This window comes from Cheilinus undulatus, linkage group 19 (genome assembly GCF_018320785.1).
Source record: "Cheilinus undulatus linkage group 19, ASM1832078v1, whole genome shotgun sequence".
Taxonomy (NCBI): Eukaryota; Metazoa; Chordata; class Actinopteri; order Labriformes; family Labridae; genus Cheilinus; species Cheilinus undulatus.
Window position 1 is genome coordinate 815,026 of NC_054883.1, and position 25,685 is coordinate 840,710.

General features: G+C 39.2%; 1 protein-coding gene across 1 annotated transcript in view; it reads right to left on the reverse strand.

Annotated features, from left to right (window-relative positions):
- Nucleotides 1-1,439: 1,439 nt before the first annotated feature.
- actr3b (actin related protein 3B) overlaps nt 1,440-25,685 on the reverse strand; it is a 38,445-nt gene continuing 14,199 nt past the window's right edge. The window contains exons 2-12 of the mRNA XM_041813978.1: nt 15,364-15,419; nt 11,556-11,680; nt 11,283-11,393; nt 10,540-10,635; nt 10,358-10,465; nt 9,781-9,924; nt 9,454-9,627; nt 8,654-8,746; nt 8,443-8,568; nt 8,239-8,322; nt 1,440-6,776 (exon numbers count right to left, since the gene is read on the reverse strand). Of these exons, the coding sequence (XP_041669912.1) occupies nt 6,681-6,776; nt 8,239-8,322; nt 8,443-8,568; nt 8,654-8,746; nt 9,454-9,627; nt 9,781-9,924; nt 10,358-10,465; nt 10,540-10,635; nt 11,283-11,393; nt 11,556-11,680; nt 15,364-15,419 (1,213 nt within the window). The 3' untranslated portion in view covers nt 1,440-6,680. The remainder of the gene's footprint in view (nt 6,777-8,238; nt 8,323-8,442; nt 8,569-8,653; nt 8,747-9,453; nt 9,628-9,780; nt 9,925-10,357; nt 10,466-10,539; nt 10,636-11,282; nt 11,394-11,555; nt 11,681-15,363; nt 15,420-25,685) is intronic.

Below are 25,685 nucleotides of genomic sequence, written 5' to 3' on the forward strand. Positions count from 1 at the left end.
CGTGAGAACCCTCATGGTGGACTACTCTGGGCTAAAGAGAGGAGTCAGTGGGGTTCCCCGTAGTCTGGAGTCCTCAGCAGGTGTGACCTCTGACCTGGGCTCTAACAGTAAACCATGAGAACCCTCATGGTGGACTACTCTGGGCTAAAGAGAGGAGTCAGTGGGGTTCCCCGTAGTCTGGAGTCCTCAGCAGGTGTGACCTCTGACCTGGGCTCTAACAGTAAACCGTGAGAACCCTCATGGTGGACTACTCTGAGCTAAAGAGAGGAGTCAGTGGGGTTCCCCGTAGTCTGGAGTCCTCAGCAGGTGTGACCTCTGACCTGGGCTCTAACAGTAAACCATGAGAACCCTCATGGTGGACTACTCTGAGCTAAAGAGAGGAGTCAGTGGGGTTCCCCGTAGTCTGGAGTCCTCAGCAGGTGTGACCTCTGACCTGGGCTCTAACAGTAAACCGTGAGAACCCTCATGGTGGACTACTCTGGGCTAAAGAGAGGAGTCAGTGGGGTTCCCCGTAGTCTGGAGTCCTCAGCAGGTGTGACCTCTGACCTGGGCTCTAACAGTAAACCGTGAGAACCCTCATGGTGGACTACTCTGGGCTAAAGAGAGGAGTCAGTGGGGTTCCCCGTAGTCTGGAGTCCTCAGCAGGTGTGACCTCTGACCTGGGCTCTAACAGTAAACCATGAGAACCCTCATGGTGGACTACTCTGAGCTAAAGAGAGGAGTCAGTGGGGTTCCCCGTAGTCTGGAGTCCTCAGCAGGTGTGACCTCTGACCTGGGCTCTAACAGTAAACCGTGAGAACCCTCATGGTGGACTACTCTGGGCTAAAGAGAGGAGTCAGTGGGGTTCCCCGTAGTCTGGAGTCCTCAGCAGGTGTGACCTCTGACCTGGGCTCTAACAGTAAACCGTGAGAACCCTCATGGTGGACTACTCTGGGCTAAAGAGAGGAGTCAGTGGGGTTCCCCGTAGTCTGGAGTCCTCAGCAGGTGTGACCTCTGACCTGGGCTCTAACAGTAAACCGTGAGAACCCTCATGGTGGACTACTCTGGGCTAAAGAGAGGAGTCAGTGGGGTTCCCCGTAGTCTGGAGTCCTCAGCAGGTGTGACCTCTGACCTGGGCTCTAACAGTAAACCATGAGAACCCTCATGGTGGACTACTCTGAGCTAAAGAGAGGAGTCAGTGGGGTTCCCCGTAGTCTGGAGTCCTCAGCAGGTGTGACCTCTGACCTGGGCTCTAACAGTAAACCGTGAGAACCCTCATGGTGGACTACTCTGGGCTAAAGAGAGGAGTCAGTGGGGTTCCCCGTAGTCTGGAGTCCTCAGCAGGTGTGACCTCTGACCTGGGCTCTAACAGTAAACCGTGAGAACCCTCATGGTGGACTACTCTGGGCTAAAGAGAGGAGGAGAGCTGTAGAGGAAAAGGACGACATGGAGAGCTGGTGTTGGAGGAGAGTGTTTATTGACAGCCGCTCAGAAACATTCACTCTGAATCCACTGCAGCTGCACGGACATGACTACGGGTCTGTGGAGTCACTCGGTACGTTTACATGCAGACAGATGTGGTTAAAGCTAGATTAAGATATTTAACTGGAATATTCTTCACGGCTCGTCTGCTCTGGTGTGAAGGATTCCTTTAATTCAGAATAGAGGTGTGGCTGCTGAGACTCTAAGACGGCGTGTTGTCGCTGTTAGAAGGCCTCAGCTCCGCCTCTCTGTTTCTAGGTTGATCTGAACTTAGCGTGAGGCCTTTTCTATGTGGGAGTCTGCAGATTAGACTCAGAGGTCCCCTTCAGTGACCAAACAGCTGACATCTACTGTGCTGTGAATCCTGATCAGAGCGCCTTTAATCCAGTTCGGGTCTGACTGAGGTGAGAACATAACCTAATCTCCCAGAAAGCCTGTCTCAGTTAGCCACGGCTATGTATCTAACATCCATCGGGCAACCCCCCAGAGACGCTAGGAAGGGCAGAACCTTTCAGAATAAAACTCAGAGGGTGGCTGAACTAACTTCTTCCTGTCACATTCATTACCGGCCAATCGGATCAAAAACGTGAAACTCTAAACTGTTTAAGATGAGCTCTGCAGGCAGCCGTAGTCCTGCCAAAACATTTTCTCCACCAAGAAGGTCTTCCACTCCGGTTCTTTGCTCCTCTTTTAGGGGGACACATTACGTAAAAATCACTTTTCAGGCTTTTCTAACAAAAATATGTTCCCCCTGCCTATCCACATTCCCCTCAAGTACCAGAACCCCCCCCCCCCCGTCAGAAGGTACAGATTTTCCTCTCATGGTGTCTAGTGGGGAGTTAGCCCCACCCCCAGGTTCAGTTGGCCCTCCCATCTTGAAAGAAATTTCTGCCCTCCCCTCCAGATCCTCAAGAGAGCAACATCCATTAAGCCTTAGCTATTTCCTGAGAGGGGCGTGGTCAGAGGCGGAGTCAGACAGCTCAGTAACATTAAAGCCACAGAAACAGCTGGTTCTGAGCAGAGCTGAAACACAGGAGTTTTAGACACGCTACAGTCCAATACTGGAGTGTTTTTACAGGCATGTTCTGGGGACCTCTGAGACCAATATAAACTGGTCTTAAAGGGTAAAATATGTGACCTTTAATAAAAGAATGTTGTCCAGTTCTGATCAAACTGCCGCTATAGCTACATTCACGCTAATCTCTTCAACAGCCACCTTTGTTTACAGGATTGCAGTCACTTCAATTAAACCTTGCCTGTAGCTCCGCCTCTTTCTACGTAAATGCAGAGATTGGTCCGGTCATTCTCTGGAACGAGCCTATCAGCTTGAAGCTTTCAGAGATGGATCTGGACGATCCATTGACCTGAAGTAAACAGGTACGTGATGTGGGCGTTAGTCCGACTGAGTAATTAAATTTAGTATGATTTCAGTCACGCTGACATGTTTAGATGATTCCTACAGACCAGTTTCGCTAACGTGACCTGCTATAACTGCATGTAAACGCACCGAGCTGTTCTCTCAGAGAGCCGCAGACGGGGTCTAAACCAGCAGGTACATCAGGTGACAACCAGAGGACAGGACACAGGAGTACTATTAGCTTCCTCTCAAGCAGTGATGCTAAATATTCGTCTTTAACAAATACAAAGCCTTTATTTTATCACCAGAAGATCCTGTCTCAGTTTTAGAGAAATACGTCGACTTTTAAACAAAATATAAACTCTAACTTTTCTTTCAGCGTCTTTACTGTAAACTTTAACTTTTTCCTTCATGCATTTTACAGAAAATACGTATCTGTTTATTATTTTCTCTTGAAATCTTCTGTTGTCTTATAAATAAACTCACTTTACATTTGTCCTTAAAAACACGCTTTCTGCTGAATGATGAATTTCACACGAGTGTTTTTTCGTCATGCTCAGAGCAGGTAGAATAATATTCACTGGATATACTTGAACATGTTTGGTTTCATGGCACCGGGTTGTAAAACTTTACTGTGACTATAAATGAAACACTGATGTCAGTCTGAACTCATGTCTGAGCCCTGCACACGGTCAGGGCGATGTGCAGACCTCTACCTGCACCCACACCTGTTCCAAACACGCCTCAGACAGTAGCTGTTTTTAAGTTTTCTACTTTTTTAACTACCAGTGATTAAAATAACAGCAACTGGATCATTCTGCAACATGTGGTATCAAAAGTATTGAACATTTAGACAACAATAAAGCATAGGTGTCTTTATCATCATAATATATGTGATCTGATAATTCTCTTCTGTTAAACTCTGTACAAATATAGACGCTCTGAGTGCATTAGCTTATGATACACACAAGCTCACACACACGTATTCACAGTTCATGATTCAGAGTCCCATCAGTCTCTTCTGACTCTTAATTCTCTGTAAAATATTCATAAAACCATGAAGGTGGATGTTTGAATTTGAAGAACACGACTCTCCTGGTTAGATGTCTCTCTAAGCTGATGATGTGATGAACCAAAGACTATATAAACAATGGACATCATGACAACTCCCTGAAAGTGAAGCCAAAAATCGCCCTGGTTGCTGCAGTATGGTGCTTTTGCAGACAGGTGACTACTGTGACATCACTTCCTGTAACATTGCTGTTTGCAGGGTAAGGGCCCATTCAATGCTTTTATTTATTTAACCTTTATTTAACCGGGAATTTATTCCCATTTTACAGCTGAGATGGTGCAAAAAAAGATGCCATCTGGTACCGACATTTCAAGCTTTCCACGTGCAAAATGTGCACTACATAGAATCTTTGGGAAATCTGCAGATTCAGAAGTATTTTTTTAGCTTAACAGTGGCCGCCCAGGTTTTCAGCAGCTCTGGTTCCAGAAGTTAAATCCCCCATAGACATGTAGCTAAATCCACATTTCAGCGTCTAAAACATGAACCAAGCCAACCAGCTACCTGAAGACTTGTGACTATAAAACAGCTGATTTGGTGCAAAAATGAGACTGCAGGCACATTTCCTCACAAGGATGGAGAAACTATATATCCCACAATCCATTGTGATTCATTTTAGTCATTGTAAGTGATAGCTTTTCAAGCTTTCAACCCATGAACGTTTTTCTACACTACTCTTTCTTGTAGTGTTTTTATTTTAAATGAAAATGTCTACAGTCACCATTGGTCACAGGAGAGCCCACCAATCAGACTTGTACCTATGACTCTCTAGGATTGTGGGTACTGTAGTACTTTGGCCAAGATCACAACTAAACTATGTATCTCTCAAAATAATGTTATTTTATGAAAATTTGTTTTTTAAAGGAGCATATACTGTCGTTTAACACTCAGCTAGCTCGTGGTAATTCTGACTTGGATATGTTGGCTTCTAACCAAGTCCACTATGGTGAAAAGTTAGTTTTTTACTTCCAGAACCACACGCTTTTAGGTTATAAGCTCCACCATCTCCATGTTGTTAATGTTACATGGTAACATGACCCAACTTTGAAATCTAAATACATGTCAGGGGTTAAAATGCACTTTGTCCTTATTGGTTCACTATTGTCAATCCTTTTTGACTCTTCTGGCACAACATCACTGCAACATTCTTTTTTGTCCTGTATGTGTGACCACTGCAGGTGTTCTAAAAAAGAATGTTACATCTCCAGTGTTCCGTTTTTTTCCGTTGGCCTTAAATTAACCATCCAAATAGCAGCATGAATGGCGAAAGCATAAGATCTAATTATCTTCACCCACAAACTTCTATGAGGGCACGAGCAGTTTTTTGGCTTCACTTTTGTACAGTTAGAGTTGGAGACACTGTCTCTGCAAAAACGTGAATGTTCAGATCTATAAAATCTGAGGTGACCAATGTGGCGTAGGAAACAGAATACTTAAAGGAGAAGAAAGTTCACAGTAGAACTGAAACTGGATTGTGTCCTTGGCTTTCCTTAAAGTCAGCAGCATGACGTCATTAAAAATGAATCTTATTTTTCCTATTTCGCAGAGCATAAACATAAAATCCATCTGTATGCGATCATACCTTAGTCTACATGAAAAGGTCTGGATCACTATATGGGATCCTCAGCATAAACTGTGTCTAAACTAGGGTGACCATACATCCTGTTCAGGCCGCTGCTGTCCCGTTTTTAAGCTCCAAACAAAAATCACAGATATATCCCACTTATGAACAGCACCTGTCCTGGTTCCAACCTACGGAAAACAATGCACCAAGCCAGCCATTGCCGTGGCTGTTTCTATAACGCACCATGAGTCAAAGTTTGATCCGTTTTAAGTTTTGTCACATTGGCTACGTGTCATGATGGAAAGAGTGTCAGTGTTTTCCTAAAAGATCCAGGAAAGGTACAGCTTTCCTCGGAAAGTACCAGTCAGTGAATATGCTGAATTCTGCACCCTGCAAGCTTCCATTTTCAGTCACCCACGGTGAAAACACTGATGTACAGCATCATATTAAAACAAGCAAACACAGACAGGGGATACAGAGCTGTTGTGACCAACTTCAGTGAGGCATACGCTGATGTCAGCTATTTCCCACGGTGCTGAATGGTTCAACAATGAAAACATCTGGTAGCACCATGGCCTCATACATGTGGGTTTAGGGTAAAATTAATTTGGAGCTCTGATAAATATGATCACCCTCGTCTAAACGTCTGTAAAACGATTCGGTTTTCAGCTTCACATCGAGCAGAAAGAAAAACTCAGCGTGTGCCTTTGCTGTGAACATTTTCCTGGCAGCTCCAGGCTGAATCTCTACAGGCTAACAGCTTCAAAGTCACAGACATGCCTAGCATTAATGAGGACGGCTAACAGGCTAGCAGCTAGCAGACTCTCAGAGAGCATGTGTTCAGCTCTGGAGTATTTTCAGCTGTCAGTAAGGTTGCCTCTAGAAAAAGGAGCTTTGTTTGGTTCCTGAAATTAAAACACCATTCTTTGTTTCACGGCTTATAAATGTACTCTTGTGCTTCATTTTCTCCAAACCTCCACATGCTAAATGAGACGGAGCTAGCATGCTAACCATCTGTTAGCCTAATGGGACAGAAATTAAACAGGAAGAGAGATCATCAGGCGATTGGCTGGTGGCTAGCAGAAAGCAGGTGAACCGGCCAGCAAGCTGCAGAGTCCACGGGCTAACAGGCTAGCTGGCTGGCTATCTCGTGGGCAGCAGGCTGGAAGGCCAAAGGGCTAACAATGTAGCACGCTAACAGGCTAACAGGCCTTCAGCTGCCTCCGCCATCAGGACATGATGCCGAAGACAGGGTTATGGCGACAGATGCTCGGGCCGATCTCATCGTAGTCCTTCTTGGAGTGACACACCTGGTGGAACTCGGGCTAAAGAGATACAAATACAAAAAAGTCAGTCAAAGACTGGTCAGACCGACCAGTCAACTAACTAACTAACTAACCAACTCAGTTATTGGCTAACTAACTAACTAACTAACTAACTAACTAACTAACTAACTAGCTAGCTAGCTAACTAACTAACTAACTAACTAGCTAACTAACTAACTAACTAACTAGCTAGCTAACTAACTAACTAACTAACTAACTAACTAGCTAGCTAACTAACTAACTAACTAACTAACTAACTAACTAACTAACTAAATAAGTAACAACTAACTAACTAACTAACTAAATAACTAACTAACTAACTAAATAAGTAACTAACTAACTAAATAAGTAACAACTAACTAACTAACTAACTAAATAACTAACTAACTAAATAAGTAACAACTAACTAACTAACTAACTAAATAACTAACTAACTAACTAAATAACTAACTAACTAACTAAATAAGTAACAACTAACTAACTAACTAACTAAATAACTAACTAACTAACTAAATAAGTAACAACTAACTAACTAACTAACTAACTAACTAGCTAGCTAGCTAGCTAGCTAGCTAGCTAGCTAACTAACTAACTAACTAACTAACTAACTAGCTAGCTAACTAACTAACTAACTAACTAACTAACTAACTAACTAACTAAATAAGTAACAACTAACTAACTTACTAACTAAATAACTAACTAACTAACTAAATAAGTAACAACTAACTAACTAACTAACTAACTAACTAACTAACTAACTAACTAACTAGCTATTTAACCAACTAGCCAACTAACTAACTAACTAACTAACTAACTAACTAACTAACTAACTAACTAACTAACTAACTAAATAAGTAACAACTAACTAACTAACTAACTAAATAACTAACTAACTAAATAACTAACTAACTAAATAAGTAACAACTAACTAACTAACTAACTAAATAACTAACTAACTAACTAACTAACTAACTAACTAACTAACTAAATAAGTAACAACTAACTAACTAACTAAATAACTAACTAACTAACTAACTAACTAGCTAGCTAGCTAACTAACTAACTAACTAACTAACTAACTAGCTAACTAACTAACTAACTAACTAACTAACTAACTAACTAAATAAGTAACAACTAACTAACTAACTAAATAACTAACTAACTAACTAACTAACTAACTAACTAACTAACTAACTAACTAACTAACTAACTAACTAACTAACTAACTAACTAGCTAACTAACTAACTAACTAACTAACTAACTAACTAAATAAGTAACAACTAACTAACTAACTAACTAAATAACTAACTAACTAACTAACTAACTAACTAACTGACTGACTGACTGACTAGCTAACAAAATTAGTAACGACTAACTAACTAACTAACTAACTAAGTAACAACTAACTAACAAACCAACTAATTAACTAACTCGGACAGGACCAGGTGTGTATGCTGTTACCGTGGACGCCAACATGGAGCCTCCAAACCAGACAGCGTAGCGCTGCATGTGGTGTGTCACGACCTGGACTTCCATCGGCTTTGGCTAGAAACACGGAAACAGGACATCACTAAGACTGTTGCACCTGAGATGGTTTTCAGACCCTTAAGACCGTGGTAGACCAGGACAATTCAGCCCCCCCACCCTAACCCTCTGGGGTCTCACCTTTATTCGCCCCCCGCTAAGTTCCTCGCTGAGTTTTAGTCGTGCGTCTACGACTCTCTTCAGGTCCCTCTGCAGCCGCCGGCCAAAGTCTCTGAACATGGTGGATCCTCCTGACAGCACAATGTTCTGACACACACACAGACACAAACACACTGTGATAGAATACACAGAAAATTCTGGTGTCAAGCTAGGTTGTTCTCTGCTGAGCTACCTTATAGAGCGGCCTCCTCACATCGATTGGACAGCTCTGAATGACCTCATCGACAACATCAGAGATTGGCTGCATGAAGTCTGGGTTGGCGAACTGTAGACATACAATTACATCCTCAGGAACATTTACATTATCTTTACTGGGTTAGTGGTAGGGCTGTTGATAGATTAAGAAGGGATTATGATTATGATGACCCTACCTTGGGGTGTTCATGTTGCCATTAAAACCCTATCCTGGGGTGTTCATGATGCCATGATGACCCTATCTTATGGTGTCCATGTTGCCATGATAACCCTATCTTGTGGTGTCTACGTTGCCAAGGGTCATCATGGCAATATGAACACCACAACATAGGGTCATCATGGCAACATGGACACCACAACGTAGGGTCGTCATGGCAACACAGACACCACAAGATACATGATGATGACCCTATCTTGTGGTGTCTGTGTTGCCATGACGACCCTACGTTGTGGTGTCCATGTTGCCATGATGACCCTATCTTGTGGTGTCCATGTTGCCATGATGACCCTATCTTGTGGTGTCCATGTTGCCATGATGACCCTACGTTGTGGTGTTCATGTTGCCATGATGACCCTACGTTGTGGTGTTCATGTTGCCATGATGACCCTACGTTGTGGTGTTCATGTTGCCATGATGACCCTACGTTGTGGTGTTCATGTTGCCATGATGACCCTATCTTGTGGTGTCCATGTTGCCATGATGACCCTACGTTGTGGTGTTCTTTTTACAATCATGACCATTACTATGGAATGTTCTGGTTTCAACAATTACCCTACCTCTGGGTGGAAGAAGATCTCAGGGCCCAGGAAGCGTTCGTACCCGACATCGATGTGGAAGGCGGTCTTACTGACGGCGTTGATTCCTCGATACTGTTTGATCCACTTCCCCGGGTCACAGTCGTACTTTGTGAACTCCTTCACTATGTCTGGACAGATGTAACAGTACCGCTCCTAAAGAGAAGGAGCCAAAGTAGGAGATGGAGAGGGGCCAGTAGCGGAGCAATAGAAGAGAAAAGAGTAGACATGAAGAAGAAAACAATTAGTAGGCAAAGATAAGAGGAGTGAGTAAAGGAGGAAAGAAGAGCAGGAGAGGAGGCGTGGTACCTTTACAGCCTTGGCAGTCTCCAGAGATTGTTCGGGAGGAATCCCAGCCTCTCTGTCTCTGAGCAGCTGTTGGATGAAGAAGGTGATGTCCCGCCCTGCGATGGGGATGTGCTTTATGCAGCTACCAATCACGTATCCTTCAGCCTGTGACAGACAGCCACACCAACCAATCAGAGAGCAGGAAGACTCCTAACTGGCTTTGTTTGTTTGTTCACGCCCACTAGGGTGAGGAACACACAGTAATGGGGTGATTTTTTGGGCCGGATTCTCTCCTTTAGCCAAGGTCAGCGATGGCCTCAGAGCTCTGTTTAGAAACAGTAAATACTAAACGCTCAGGAATGAGGATCTGAAGTCCTGTAGTGTGTGTGGGGGGGGGGGGGGGGGGGGCACCAAGAACAGCCAAACAGGCTCTGTGTGGATAAAACGTTAGTCCCTCACAGCTAACCTGTAGTGGCTCCTAAATCTTCTAATCATTTCATTGACAGAACATATGAAATGTCGGCTCCTCCTCTCTGGCTGAAGAGACGAAGTGGTGTTAACTGTGACACAGAAATAAGAGACAGCTGGCTCTGCTCACCACAGGGATGGCATGTGTGACTCCGTCCCCGCTGTCAATGACGATGCCTGTGAGAGTTCTCTGTCCCACCTGTCGAGACGTCCAGGACGCCGCCAACGCCAACACAGCCTGACAGAGACACAGGAGTGAGGTCAGAGCGTCACATGGCACAGCAGCTGGGTCCACCCCTGTCAGTGTCTCACCTGGACGGCAATGTAGAGCCCCGGGATGTTGAAGGTCTCGAACATGATCTCTGCCAGGTACTCCCTGTTCTCTGGAGTGTTGAGAGGAGGCTCCGTCTGAAAAACAAACCAAGACCAAGAACGGCAAGTTTTTAGGAGGATGAAGGCACTACACATCCCAAAATACAATGTGTTTATGGGCATGTAGAAGACTCAATATCATGTGTGACGGACCTGATTTTAAGAAAAATGTGATTTATTTGTGATCTCGGTCAACAGTACTACATTACCCACAATCCTAAACTGTCACAGTGACGTCATTGGTTGGCCAATCCCGCCTTTCATGCTAAACTTTTACATTCTATCCGAAAGTGTCATAGGAAATTAATTTAGATGTCATTTCTGGGGGCTCGTCTGGGATCCGAACTGTTCACGTCCCCTCCAGCAGACCAGTGGAGCTAAAATCCTCCATGAGGGAGTCTGGGACTCCTGAAAGAGGGACATCCGCCACCGCGAGGTAAGACCCCAACATTTAAACTTTGAAAAGCCAGCTGACCCTGTGAAGAGGACTGAGCAGTGACAGGATCGGGGGACTGGGAGCCCAGCAGAGCTAAGGTCAGGGTATAAACATCCTGGGATAGTTTTAGAGTCTGGGACTCTAAGATAGGAACGAGATAATCAGATGACCATGTCTGATTTGTTAGGAATCTCCAATCAGCTGTTAGAGGGGTCAGATGATAGAAAAGGACCAATCAGAGACTCACCATCAGGAAGCTGTGGTCCTCCGGCTCTGCTCGTAGATATTTAAAGATGATCTGCTCCATGAACTTCTCCATCAGATCCCAGTCCTCCACCATCCCGTGACGGATCGGCCACTACACACAACAGGGAGACCGCCGTTTTTAATAAGGACAAGGAAGAGCTCTCCCTCCTCCTCCTCATCTCCCCTTTTATTCCTCCCCCTTTACTCCTCCTAGACGAGGAGGAGGAGAGGACTATTAGATGATAAGGAATCAGAAACCTCCCCCTCCTCTCACCTTGGTTGCATAGTTCGGTTTGTCGACAGCTTCGTCTCCGATGTAGAAGTCGAGGTCGTCGACTCCTCGCACCAGCCTCCTCTGGGCCTGTTCTCCTACGCTGGCCGACTCCTTGATGGAGATGCCTGTAACGACATGGTTTCTTCTTTTTCTTCCTCTACTAAAATTTAAAGGCAAACTTAAAGATCCACTCCCTGTGACCGTCTGACCCTAACCCTCCTCTGTCGATTCATTAAAAAAATAATAAGCAAAATAAAAAAGGTAAAGTATGGAAGTCAGTAACCGCCAGGTATAAAGGAAAAAAGTACATGACAAAAAATCATAAATATGCCTCCCAGCATAAACAGTCAGTTAAATGTTGTGTTTGTTCATCGTGAGGTAAATTTACTGAATCTATCAGCCACAGTGGTCTATGGATCATTTACAGCAGCAGGACAGAGAACAGACTTTTTTCTTCTCTGGCACAGAGCCAGGCAGCTGCGCTCTGATCATAAGGTCAACATAAGGTCAAGGGGCAGGTTCATGGTGTGAGAGCTTTCTTCCAATGAGGTTGTAGCATTTTTTACATCTAGGTGAGTTCTCCTGAGTGGGCGTGGCTTAAGCTCATTCAACAGACACACCCACACCATCCTGGAGCAGATTTTACTGCCTCATTTTTCATGATTGTGAAGTTTAATAAACTTAGAGATGTTTTATTTAACTGAAATTTGACCTGGAGATTCATAACACAGTGACCTGTCATTAAACAAACCTAAATACAGATTTATCATCCCATCACAGGGTCTCTGAACACGCTGTAGGCCCCACTGTCATTATACAACCAAACACTTTGGACTGTTGCGGATCATGAAGATCCATCCTGATGAAATCCATGGGAGTTCTCTCAAACATGCAGGAGTTTATTTACTTTTATGATGTATATTTCTGTATGAAAAAGTCACATTTATGATATCAAATGTCACAATTATGAGATTAAAACTCAATTATGAGGAAAAAGTTGTTCTTGTGTCATAAAAAACAACAAAATTATGGGATACATACATTAAATAATGAACAAATGTCGTCATTATAAGATTAATTTACAAAATTATAAGACAAAATCACGTAAATATGATGGGGAAAGTTGTAATGTGTCATAATACTGATAAAATGTTTAATTTTCAACATTACATGGTGTAAACCAAGGCTGAAGGATTTGGGAAAAAAAACACTATTCATATTTTTCCCCAATATTGCAATAAAAACCCAATCATCCTTTAAGTTTCTCCTCTTATGTATTTGTCAACAAACAAGCAATAAGTCAGTCTGTATCATAATGAACACAATAACAGGAAATTTAACTAAGGCTGAACAATGATGATTATTTTGACTTGGTGCAAATTTGATAAGAATTTTTGTACTAAAGGGAATGATGATTTGATGTCTTCCTCATTTTTAGTAAGCTAAAAATACAAAAACAAGGAAAGTAGGGTTTTTACGCAAACTGTTCTAAATGAACTTAAAATCTGAACATTTGCACGATATGAAGAGCTGAACATCTTTGCCTCAAAATGATATTTTCAAACCAAGCTGCAGCCTCCGGTCCTGAAAAGGACAATGCAGAAATGCAAAAAATTGCAATACCGCGAATGTCCACTTGAGGCTGGCTGCAGGAACACCAGAATAGTGCCCTGCATGGGCCTATTATCTGGGCCCGAGTCCGGCCCTGGCCCGAGAGGGTGGAGCCCCAGCCCGCCCGGCCTGACAGGTTTTCAGAATTATCAGGCCCGAACCCGTATCAAGCCCGACTTTTTTTTGCGCACACGATGCAGCAGCTCACAGCAACAGCTGACCTGCATATCGCAGCAACTGTAGGCCTATTAACAAATAAACGCTTCTATTCTATAGTAGAGCTATTAATCTAGTCTGAACGTGGTGACGTCTTATTCAACAACAGTGAGCTGCTTCACATGGCCAACTCCGTTCTTTAAACACCACAAGAAGAACAGTGTGTTTACTTGGCATCATGCAGAAAAAGAATAGCATCCACAGTTTCAGGGGCAAGTCCACTCCTCCTTTCTTCCATCACTCTTCCAGCTGCACTGAAAGCATGCTCGCTGCTGCTACCGCTGGCCGGGACACGTAAAGCAGACACGTAGAGCAGGAAGGGAGGGGGCAGAGTGGCTGCTGCGTTCAAGTGTTGCCATTTAAAATGGTTAAACACAAACACGACACATCGCTCTAATTGGCAGGTTAAAAACAAAAGAGCCCGAGCCCCGCCCGTGTCCGTGGTAATGATATGGTCACTGGCCCGAAGCCCGGCCCTCGGGCTGTTGGGATCCTCGGGCCCAGGTCTCCAGTGCAGGGCTCTACACCAGAAGTCCCATCTGGACACCTGTTAAAGAACTGGTTTTTACACTAGAAATAAACTGGTTTACAGCCTGGTTCTCATTAGCTAGTGTCTTCATGTGCTCTCACTGTACGGGGGCGGGGGGTTGCACCACATTGGTTTAGATTATATTTAGGATAAACCTCACTGTGCACTGATTGGTGCTTCTCATTTGATTGACAGATAGCTCAACAGGCAGAAGCTACGTTTCTGTCAACCAGAATGCTAGCTAGGTAACAGGAAGTCGAGTAAGTGGGCGGGCCGTTAGGTTGATCCAAAGTTTGGTTGTTGACAGTGATTTCAACACAGAGGCCGCCGCAGATTGACTTCAAGAGCTGGCTGAGTCCGCCTATTGTTATCAAACAGACCCTCACCATTTCTGTCCACTGTCTATGTTTCAAACACATTCAGGTCAAAGACATATGCACATCCTGAGATTTGAAAATTGCAGTCCAACATAATCAGATTTAATCCCAGTTTCGACTGATTGCCCAGCCCTAATAAAATCTCATAAATGAGGAAAAAAGTTGTAATTCTGCTAAAATTATGAAGTAAAATTGAAAATCACAAGCTAAAACTCATTATAATGGAAAAATAATGAAATTATCAAGCGAAATCTCACAATTATGAGATTTAAAATGCAAAATTTTAATATAAAAAATTCAGGGGAAGGGAAGGGAAAGGTTGAATTATTACATGAAATTATCAAGCGAAATCTCACAATTATGAGATTTAAAATGCAAAATTTTAATATAAAAAATTCAGGGGAAGGGAAGGGAAAGGTTGAATTATTACATGAAATTATCAAGCGAAATCTCACAATTATGAGATTTAAAATGCAAAATTTTAATATAAAAAATTCAGGGGAAGGGAAGGGAAAGGTTGAATTATTACATAAAATACAGTATTATATCTATTCCATAAAATAGAAGTATTTTGAGATAAAAACACATTAAATAAAAATGGTTGTAAGTATAAAACCCAGTGTCATTAAATGGTCTAAATAGTCATTATTATGGGATAGAGAAGAAATCATCAGACAAAATGGCATTAAGGTAAAAAAACATAATCATGAGTTTAAAAGTCAAAATTATGTGTAAAAATACCAGGATGAAAATGTCATAATTGTGAGATGAAATGAGATTATGAACATACACAAGGTGACAAATATGAGATAGTCATAGTAAGATAAAAGTTTTATGTCAACATTTCAGCGTCTTATATCGTTGCTCTGATTAATCTCTCACATGTAACCCCATAGTTCTGACCTATGAGAAGCATGGGTTAACCATCAGTCCTTAGCTGCCACACGCACACAGGTTCATGTATGTTTTTAACAGCAGCAGTCAAACAGAGTAAATTTATATTGTTAAATATCAGAAGTGTGCGTGGATTAGAAAGTGGGCGTGTCCTGCAGAGGTTTGTGTGCGTGCTGCTTACAGGACGGCATGATGAACTGAGGCTCCGTGTTCCCGGCATATCCGATCTTTGTGTACCTGCAGACGGAGACACAACAAACGCTGTTAGAGGATGAAGAGCTCCACTGTTCCTCTGAGAGCTCTGTCTGACATGAGGAGCTTCTCAACACCTGGCTCTGGGCCCAAAAACGGCCACTAAGGAGTGAAGAGGGTCCAGGAAACCTTGAGGGCAAGGGTACATTAATGCTGTTGTTCCGGCAGTGTCTTTATTCTGTGTGAACCAGTGGAGCTCAGTGATCTCAGCACTCAGAGTCCTGATTGGAAAAAAGCCTCAGCATCATCAGAATCTAGTCATTTATTCTAGTCTGATTCTACTCATCTATTCTAGTCTGATTCTAGTCGTCTATTCTAGTCTGATTCTAGTCATCTATTCTAGTCTGATTCTACTCATCTATTCTAGTCTGATTCTACTCGACTATTCTAGTCTGATTCTACTCAACTATTCTAGTCTGATTCTACTCAACCATTCTAGTCTAATTCTACTCGACTATTCTAGTCTGATTCTACTCAACTATTCTAGTCTGATTCTACTCATCTATTCTAGTCTGATTCTACTCAACTATTCTAGTCTGATTCTAGTCGTCTATTCTAGTCTGATTCTACTCAACTATTCTAGTCTGATTCTACTCATCTATTCTAGTCTGATTCTACTCAACTATTCTAGTCTGATTCTACTCATCTATTCTAGTCTGATTCTACTCAACTATTCTAGTCTGATTCTACTCATCTATTCTAGTCTGATTCTACTCAACTATTCTAGTCTGATTCTAGTCGTCTATTCTAGTCTGATTCTACTCAACTATTCTAGTCTGATTCTACTCATCTATTCTAGTCTGATTCTACTCAACTATTATAGTCTATTTCTACTCATCTATTCTAGTCTGATTCTACTCAACTATTCTAGTCTGATTCTACTCATCTATTCTAGTCTGATTCTACTCAACCATTCTAGTCTAATTCTACTCGACTATTCTAGTCTGATTCTACTCAACTATTCTAGTCTGATTCTAGTCGTCTATTCTAGTCTGATTCTACTCATCTATTCTAGTCTGATTCTACTCATCTATTCTAGTCTGATTCTACTCAACTATTCTAGTCTGATTCTACTCATCTATTCTAGTCTGATTCTACTCATCTATTCTAGTCTGATTCTACTCAACTATTCTAGTCTGATTCTACTCATCTATTCTAGTCTAATTCTACTCAACTATTCTAGTCTGATTCTACTCATCTATTCTAGTCTGATTCTACTCGACTATTCTAGTCTGATTCTACTCATCTATTCTAGTCTGATTCTACTCGACTATTCTAGTCTGATTCTACTCAACTATTCTAGTCTGATTCTACTCAACCATTCTAGTCTAATTCTACTCGACTATTCTAGTCTGATTCTACTCAACTATTCTAGTCTGATTCTACTCATCTATTCTAGTCTGATTCTACTCAACTATTCTAGTCTGATTCTAGTCGTCTATTCTAGTCTGATTCTACTCAACTATTCTAGTCTGATTCTACTCATCTATTCTAGTCTGATTCTACTCAACTATTCTAGTCTGATTCTACTCATCTATTCTAGTCTGATTCTACTCAACTATTCTAGTCTGATTCTACTCATCTATTCTAGTCTGATTCTACTCAACTATTCTAGTCTGATTCTAGTCATCTATTCTAGTCTGATTCTACTCAACTATTCTAGTCTGATTCTACTCATCTATTCTAGTCTGATTCTACTCAACTATTCTAGTCTGATTCTACTCATCTATTCTAGTCTGATTCTACTCAACTATTCTAGTCTAATTCTACTCGACTATTCTAGTCTAATTCTACTCGACTATTCTAGTCTGATTCTACTCAACCATTCTAGTCTAATTCTACTCGACTATTCTAGTCTGATTCTAGTCGTCTATTCTAGTCTGATTCTACTCAACTATTCTAGTCTGATTCTAGTCGTCTATTCTAGTCTATTTCTACTCGACTATTGTAGTCTGATTCTAGTCATCTATTCTAGTCTAATTCTACTCATCTATTCTAGTCTAATTCTACTCATCTATTCTAGTCTGATTCTACTCAACCATTCTAGTCTAATTCTACTCGACTATTCTAGTCTGATTCTAGTCGTCTATTCTAGTCTGATTCTACTCAACTATTCTAGTCTGATTCTAGTCGTCTATTCTAGTCTATTTCTACTCGACTATTGTAGTCTGATTCTAGTCGTCTATTCTAGTCTGATTCTACTCATCTATTCTAGTCTGATTCTACTCATCTATTCTAGTCTGATTCTACTCAACTATTCTAGTCTGATTCTACTCATCTATTCTAGTCTAATTCTACTCAACTATTCTAGTCTGATTCTACTCATCTATTCTAGTCTGATTCTACTCAACTATTCTAGTCTGATTCTACTCAACTATTCTAGTCTGATTCTAGTCGTCTATTCTAGTCTGATTCTACTCATCTATTCTAGTCTGATTCTACTCATCTATTCTAGTCTGATTCTACTCAACTATTCTAGTCTGATTCTACTCATCTATTCTAGTCTAATTCTACTCAACTATTCTAGTCTGATTCTACTCATCTATTCTAGTCTGATTCTACTCAACTATTCTAGTCTGATTTTACTCATCTATTCTAGTCTAATTCTACTCAACTATTCTAGTCTGATTCTACTCATCTATTCTAGTCTGATTCTACTCAACTATTCTAGTCTGATTCTACTCATCTATTCTAGTCTGATTCTACTCAACTATTCTAGTCTAATTCTACTCATCTATTCTAGTCTGATTCTACTCATCTATTCTAGTCTGATTCTACTCAACTATTCTAGTCTGATTCTACTCATCTATTCTAGTCTGATTCTACTCAACTATTCTAGTCTGATTCTACTCATCTATTCTAGTCTAATTCTACTCAACTATTCTAGTCTGATTCTACTCAACTATTCTAGTCTGATTCTACTCATCTATTCTATTCTGATTCTACTCAACTATTCTAGTCTGATTCTACTCATCTATTCTAGTCTAATTCTACTCAACTATTCTAGTCTGATTCTACTCATCTATTCTAGTCTGATTCTACTCAACTATTCTAGTCTGATTCTACTCAACTATTCTAGTCTGATTCTACTCAACTATTCTAGTCTGATTCTACTCAACTATTCTAGTCTGATTCTACTCAACTATTCTAGTCTAATTCTACTCATCTATTCTAGTCTGATTCTACTCATCTATTCTAGTCTGATTCTACTCAACTATTCTAGTCTGATTCTACTCATCTATTCTAGTCTGATTCTACTCAACTATTCTAGTCTGATTCTACTCAACTATTCTAGTCTGATTCTACTCAACTATTCTAGTCTAATTCTACTCATCTATTCTAGTCTAATTCTACTCAACTATTCTAGTCTAATTCTACTCATCTATTCTAGTCTGATTCTACTCAACTATTCTAGTCTAATTCTACTCATCTATTCTAGTCTGATTCTACTCAACTATTCTAGTGTGATTCTACTCAACTATTCTAGTCTAATTCTACTCGTCTATTCTAGTCTGATTCTACTCAACTATTCTAGTCTAATTCTACTCAACTATTCTAGTCTGATTCTACTCAACTATTCTAGTCTAATTCTACTCATCTATTCTAGTCTGATTCTACTCATCTATTCTAGTCTAATTCTACTCATCTATTCTAGTCTAATTCTACTCGTCTATTCTAGTCTGATTCTACTCAACTATTGTAGTCTGATTCTACTCAACTATTCTAGTCTGATTCTACTCGTCTATTCTAGTCTAATTCTACTCGTCTATTCTAGTCTGATTCTACTCAACTATTCTAGTCTGATTCTACTCAACTATTCTAGTCTAATTCTACTCGTCTATTCTAGTCTGATTCTACTCAACTATTCTAGTCTAATTCTACTCATCTATTCTAGTCTGATTCTACTCAACTATTCTAGTCTAATTCTACTCATCTATTCTAGTCTGATTCTACTCAACTATTCTAGTCTAATTCTACTCATCTATTCTAGTCTAATTCTACTCGTCTATTCTAGTCTGATTCTACTCAACTATTGTAGTCTGATTCTACTCGACTATTCTAGTCTGATTCTAGTAGTCTATTCTAGTCTAATTCTACTCGACTATTCTAGTCTAATTCTACTCAACTATTGTAGTCTGATTCTACTCATCTATTCTAGTCTAATTCTACTCATCTATTCTAGTCTGATTCTACTCAACTATTCTAGTCTAATTCTAGTCGTCTATTCTAGTCTAATTCTACTCATCTATTCTAGTCTGATTCTACTCAACTATTCTAGTCTAATTCTACTCATCTATTCTAGTCTGATTCTACTCAACTATTCTAGTCTAATTCTACTCATCTATTCTAGTCTAATTCTACTCGTCTATTCTAGTCTGATTCTACTCAACTATTGTAGTCTGATTCTACTCAACTATTCTAGTCTGATTCTAGTCGTCTATTCTAGTCTAATTCTACTCGACTATTCTAGTCTAATTCTACTCAACTATTGTAGTCTGATTCTACTCATCTATTCTAGTCTGATTCTACTCAACTATTCTAGTCTGATTCTAGTCGTCTATTCTAGTCTAATTCTAGTCGTCTATTCTAGTCTAATTCTACTCATCTATTCTAGTCTGATTCTACTCAACTATTCTAGTCTGATTCTACTCAACTATTCTAGTCTGATTCTAGTCGTCTATTCTAGTCTATTTCTACTCGACTATTGTAGTCTGATTCTAGTCATCTATTCTAGTCTAATTCTACTCATCTATTCTAGTCTAATTCTACTCATCTATTCTAGTCTGATTCTACTCATCTATTCTAGTCTGATTCTACTCAACTATTCTAGTCTAATTCTACTCGACTATTCTAGTCTAATTCTACTCGACTATTCTAGTCTGATTCTACTAAGCTATTCTAGTCTGATTCTACTCATCTATTCTCGTCTGATTCTACTCATCTATTCTAGTCTGATTCTACTCATCTATTCTAGTCTGATTCTACTCATCTATTCTAGTCTGATTCTACTCATCTATTCTAGTCTGATTCTACTCAACTATTCTAGCCTGATTCTACTCATCTATTCTAGTCTGATTCTACTCATCTATTCTAGTCTGATTCTACTCATCTATTCTAGTCTGATTCTACTCAACTATTCTAGTCTGATTCTACTCATCTATTCTAGTCTGATTCTACTCATCTATTCTAGTCTGATTCTACTCAACTATTCTAGTCTAATTCTACTTGACTATTCTAGTCTAATTCTACTCGACTATTCTAGTCTGATTCTACTCATCTATTCTAGTCTGATTCTACTCATCTATTCTAGTCTGATTCTACTCATCTATTCTAGTCTGATTCTACTCATCTATTCTAGTCTGATTCTACTCATCTATTCTAGTCTAATTCTACTCATCTATTCTAGTCTGATTCTACTCAACTATTCTAGTCTAATTCTACTCATCTATTCTAGTCTGATTCTACTCAACTATTCTAGTGTGATTCTACTCAACTATTCTAGTCTAATTCTACTCGTCTATTCTAGTCTGATTCTACTCAACTATTCTAGTCTAATTCTACTCATCTATTCTAGTCTGATTCTACTCATCTATTCTAGTCTAATTCTACTCATCTATTCTAGTCTAATTCTACTCGTCTATTCTAGTCTGATTCTACTCAACTATTGTAGTCTGATTCTACTCAACTATTCTAGTCTGATTCTAGTCGTCTATTCTAGTCTAATTCTACTCGTCTATTCTAGTCTGATTCTACTCAACTATTCTAGTCTGATTCTACTCAACTATTCTAGTCTAATTCTACTCGTCTATTCTAGTCTGATTCTACTCAACTATTCTAGTCTAATTCTACTCATCTATTCTAGTCTGATTCTACTCAACTATTCTAGTCTAATTCTACTCATCTATTCTAGTCTGATTCTACTCAACTATTCTAGTCTAATTCTACTCATCTATTCTAGTCTAATTCTACTCGTCTATTCTAGTCTGATTCTACTCAACTATTGTAGTCTGATTCTACTCGACTATTCTAGTCTGATTCTACTCAACTATTGTAGTCTGATTCTACTCATCTATTCTAGTCTAATTCTACTCATCTATTCTAGTCTGATTCTACTCAACTATTCTAGTCTGATTCTAGTCGTCTACTCTAGTCTAATTCTAGTCGTCTATTCTAGTCTAATTCTACTCATCTATTCTAGTCTGATTCTACTCAACTATTCTAGTCTAATTCTACTCATCTATTCTAAGCTGATTCTACTCAACTATTCTAGTCTAATTCTACTCATCTATTCTAGTCTGATTCTACTCAACTATTCTAGTCTAATTCTACTCATCTATTCTAGTCTAATTCTACTCGTCTATTCTAGTCTGATTCTACTCAACTATTGTAGTCTGATTCTACTCAACTATTCTAGTCTGATTCTAGTCGTCTATTCTAGTCTAATTCTACTCGACTATTCTAGTCTAATTCTACTCAACTATTCTAGTCTGATTCTACTCATCTATTCTAGTCTGATTCTACTCAACTATTCTAGTCTAATTCTACTTGACTATTCTAGTCTAATTCTACTCGACTATTCTAGTCTGATTCTACTCATCTATTCTAGTCTGATTCTACTCATCTATTCTAGTCTGATTCTACTCATCTATTCTAGTCTGATTCTACTCATCTATTCTAGTCTGATTCTACTCATCTATTCTAGTCTGATTCTACTCATCTATTCTAGTCTGATTCTACTCAACTATTCTAGTCTAATTCTAGTCGTCTATTCTAGTCTGATTCTACTCATCTATTCTAGTCTGATTCTACTCATCTATTCTAGTCTGATTCTACTCAACTATTCTAGTCTGATTCTACTCATCTATTCTAGTCTAATTCTACTCAACTATTCTAGTCTGATTCTACTCATCTATTCTAGTCTGATTCTACTCAACTATTCTAGTCTGATTCTACTCATCTATTCTAGTCTGATTCTACTCAACTATTCTAGTCTGATTCTACTCATCTATTCTAGTCTGATTCTACTCAACTATTCTAGTCTGATTCTACTCATCTATTCTAGTCTGATTCTACTCAACTATTCTAGTCTAATTCTACTCATCTATTCTAGTCTGATTCTACTCATCTATTCTAGTCTGATTCTACTCAACTATTCTAGTCTGATTCTACTCATCTATTCTAGTCTGATTCTACTCAACTATTCTAGTCTGATTCTACTCATCTATTCTAGTCTAATTCTACTCAACTATTCTAGTCTGATTCTACTCAACTATTCTAGTCTGATTCTACTCATCTATTCTATTCTGATTCTACTCAACTATTCTAGTCTGATTCTACTCATCTATTCTAGTCTAATTCTACTCAACTATTCTAGTCTGATTCTACTCATCTATTCTAGTCTGATTCTACTCAACTATTCTAGTCTGATTCTACTCAACTATTCTAGTCTGATTCTACTCAACTATTCTAGTCTAATTCTACTCATCTATTCTAGTCTGATTCTACTCATCTATTCTAGTCTGATTCTACTCAACTATTCTAGTCTGATTCTACTCATCTATTCTAGTCTGATTCTACTCAACTATTCTAGTCTGATTCTACTCAACTATTCTAGTCTGATTCTACTCAACTATTCTAGTCTAATTCTACTCATCTATTCTAGTCTAATTCTACTCAACTATTCTAGTCTAATTCTACTCATCTATTCTAGTCTGATTCTACTCAACTATTCTAGTCTAATTCTACTCATCTATTCTAGTCTGATTCTACTCAACTATTCTAGTGTGATTCTACTCAACTATTCTAGTCTAATTCTACTCGTCTATTCTAGTCTGATTCTACTCAACTATTCTAGTCTAATTCTACTCAACTATTCTAGTCTGATTCTACTCAACTATTCTAGTCTAATTCTACTCATCTATTCTAGTCTGATTCTACTCATCTATTCTAGTCTAATTCTACTCATCTATTCTAGTCTAATTCTACTCGTCTATTCTAGTCTGATTCTACTCAACTATTGTAGTCTGATTCTACTCAACTATTCTAGTCTGATTCTAGTCGTCTATTCTAGTCTAATTCTACTCGTCTATTCTAGTCTGATTCTACTCAACTATTCTAGTCTGATTCTACTCAACTATTCTAGTCTAATTCTACTCGTCTATTCTAGTCTGATTCTACTCAACTATTCTAGTCTAATTCTACTCATCTATTCTAGTCTGATTCTACTCAACTATTCTAGTCTAATTCTACTCATCTATTCTAGTCTGATTCTACTCAACTATTCTAGTCTAATTCTACTCATCTATTCTAGTCTAATTCTACTCGTCTATTCTAGTCTGATTCTACTCAACTATTGTAGTCTGATTCTACTCGACTATTCTAGTCTGATTCTAGTAGTCTATTCTAGTCTAATTCTACTCGACTATTCTAGTCTAATTCTACTCAACTATTGTAGTCTGATTCTACTCATCTATTCTAGTCTAATTCTACTCATCTATTCTAGTCTGATTCTACTCAACTATTCTAGTCTGATTCTAGTCGTCTACTCTAGTCTAATTCTAGTCGTCTATTCTAGTCTAATTCTACTCATCTATTCTAGTCTGATTCTACTCAACTATTCTAGTCTAATTCTACTCATCTATTCTAAGCTGATTCTACTCAACTATTCTAGTCTAATTCTACTCATCTATTCTAGTCTGATTCTACTCAACTATTCTAGTCTAATTCTACTCATCTATTCTAGTCTAATTCTACTCGTCTATTCTAGTCTGATTCTACTCAACTATTGTAGTCTGATTCTACTCAACTATTCTAGTCTGATTCTAGTCGTCTATTCTAGTCTAATTCTACTCGACTATTCTAGTCTAATTCTACTCAACTATTGTAGTCTGATTCTACTCATCTATTCTAGTCTGATTCTACTCAACTATTCTAGTCTGATTCTAGTCGTCTATTCTAGTCTAATTCTAGTCGTCTATTCTAGTCTAATTCTACTCATCTATTCTAGTCTGATTCTACTCAACTATTCTAGTCTGATTCTACTCAACTATTCTAGTCTGATTCTAGTCGTCTATTCTAGTCTATTTCTACTCGACTATTGTAGTCTGATTCTAGTCATCTATTCTAGTCTAATTCTACTCATCTATTCTAGTCTAATTCTACTCATCTATTCTAGTCTGATTCTACTCATCTATTCTAGTCTGATTCTACTCATCTATTCTAGTCTGATTCTACTCAACTATTCTAGTCTAATTCTACTCGACTATTCTAGTCTAATTCTACTCGACTATTCTAGTCTGATTCTACTAAGCTATTCTAGTCTGATTCTACTCATCTATTCTCGTCTGATTCTACTCATCTATTCTAGTCTGATTCTACTTGACTATTCTAGTCTAATTCCACTCATCTATTCTAGTCTGATTCTACTCAACTATTCTAGTCTGATTCTACTCAACTATTCTAGCCTGATTCTACTCATCTATTCTAGTCTGATTCTACTCATCTATTCTAGTCTGATTCTACTCATCTATTCTAGTCTGATTCTACTCAACTATTCTAGTCTGATTCTACTCATCTATTCTAGTCTGATTCTACTCATCTATTCTAGTCTGATTCTACTCAACTATTCTAGTCTAATTCTACTTGACTATTCTAGTCTAATTCTACTCGACTATTCTAGTCTGATTCTACTCATCTATTCTAGTCTGATTCTACTCATCTATTCTAGTCTGATTCTACTCATCTATTCTAGTCTGATTCTACTCATCTATTCTAGTCTGATTCTACTCATCTATTCTAGTCTGATTCTACTCATCTATTCTAGTCTGATTCTACTCATCTATTCTAGTCTAATTCTACTCATCTATTCTAGTCTGATTCTACTCAACTATTCTAGTCTAATTCTACTCGTCTATTCTAGTCTGATTCTACTCAACTATTGTAGTCTGATTCTACTCAACTATTCTAGTCTGATTCTAGTCGTCTATTCTAGTCTAATTCTACTCGTCTATTCTAGTCTGATTCTACTCAACTATTCTAGTCTGATTCTACTCAACTATTCTAGTCTAATTCTACTCGTCTATTCTAGTCTGATTCTACTCAACTATTCTAGTCTAATTCTACTCATCTATTCTAGTCTGATTCTACTCAACTATTCTAGTCTAATTCTACTCATCTATTCTAGTCTGATTCTACTCAACTATTCTAGTCTAATTCTACTCATCTATTCTAGTCTAATTCTACTCGTCTATT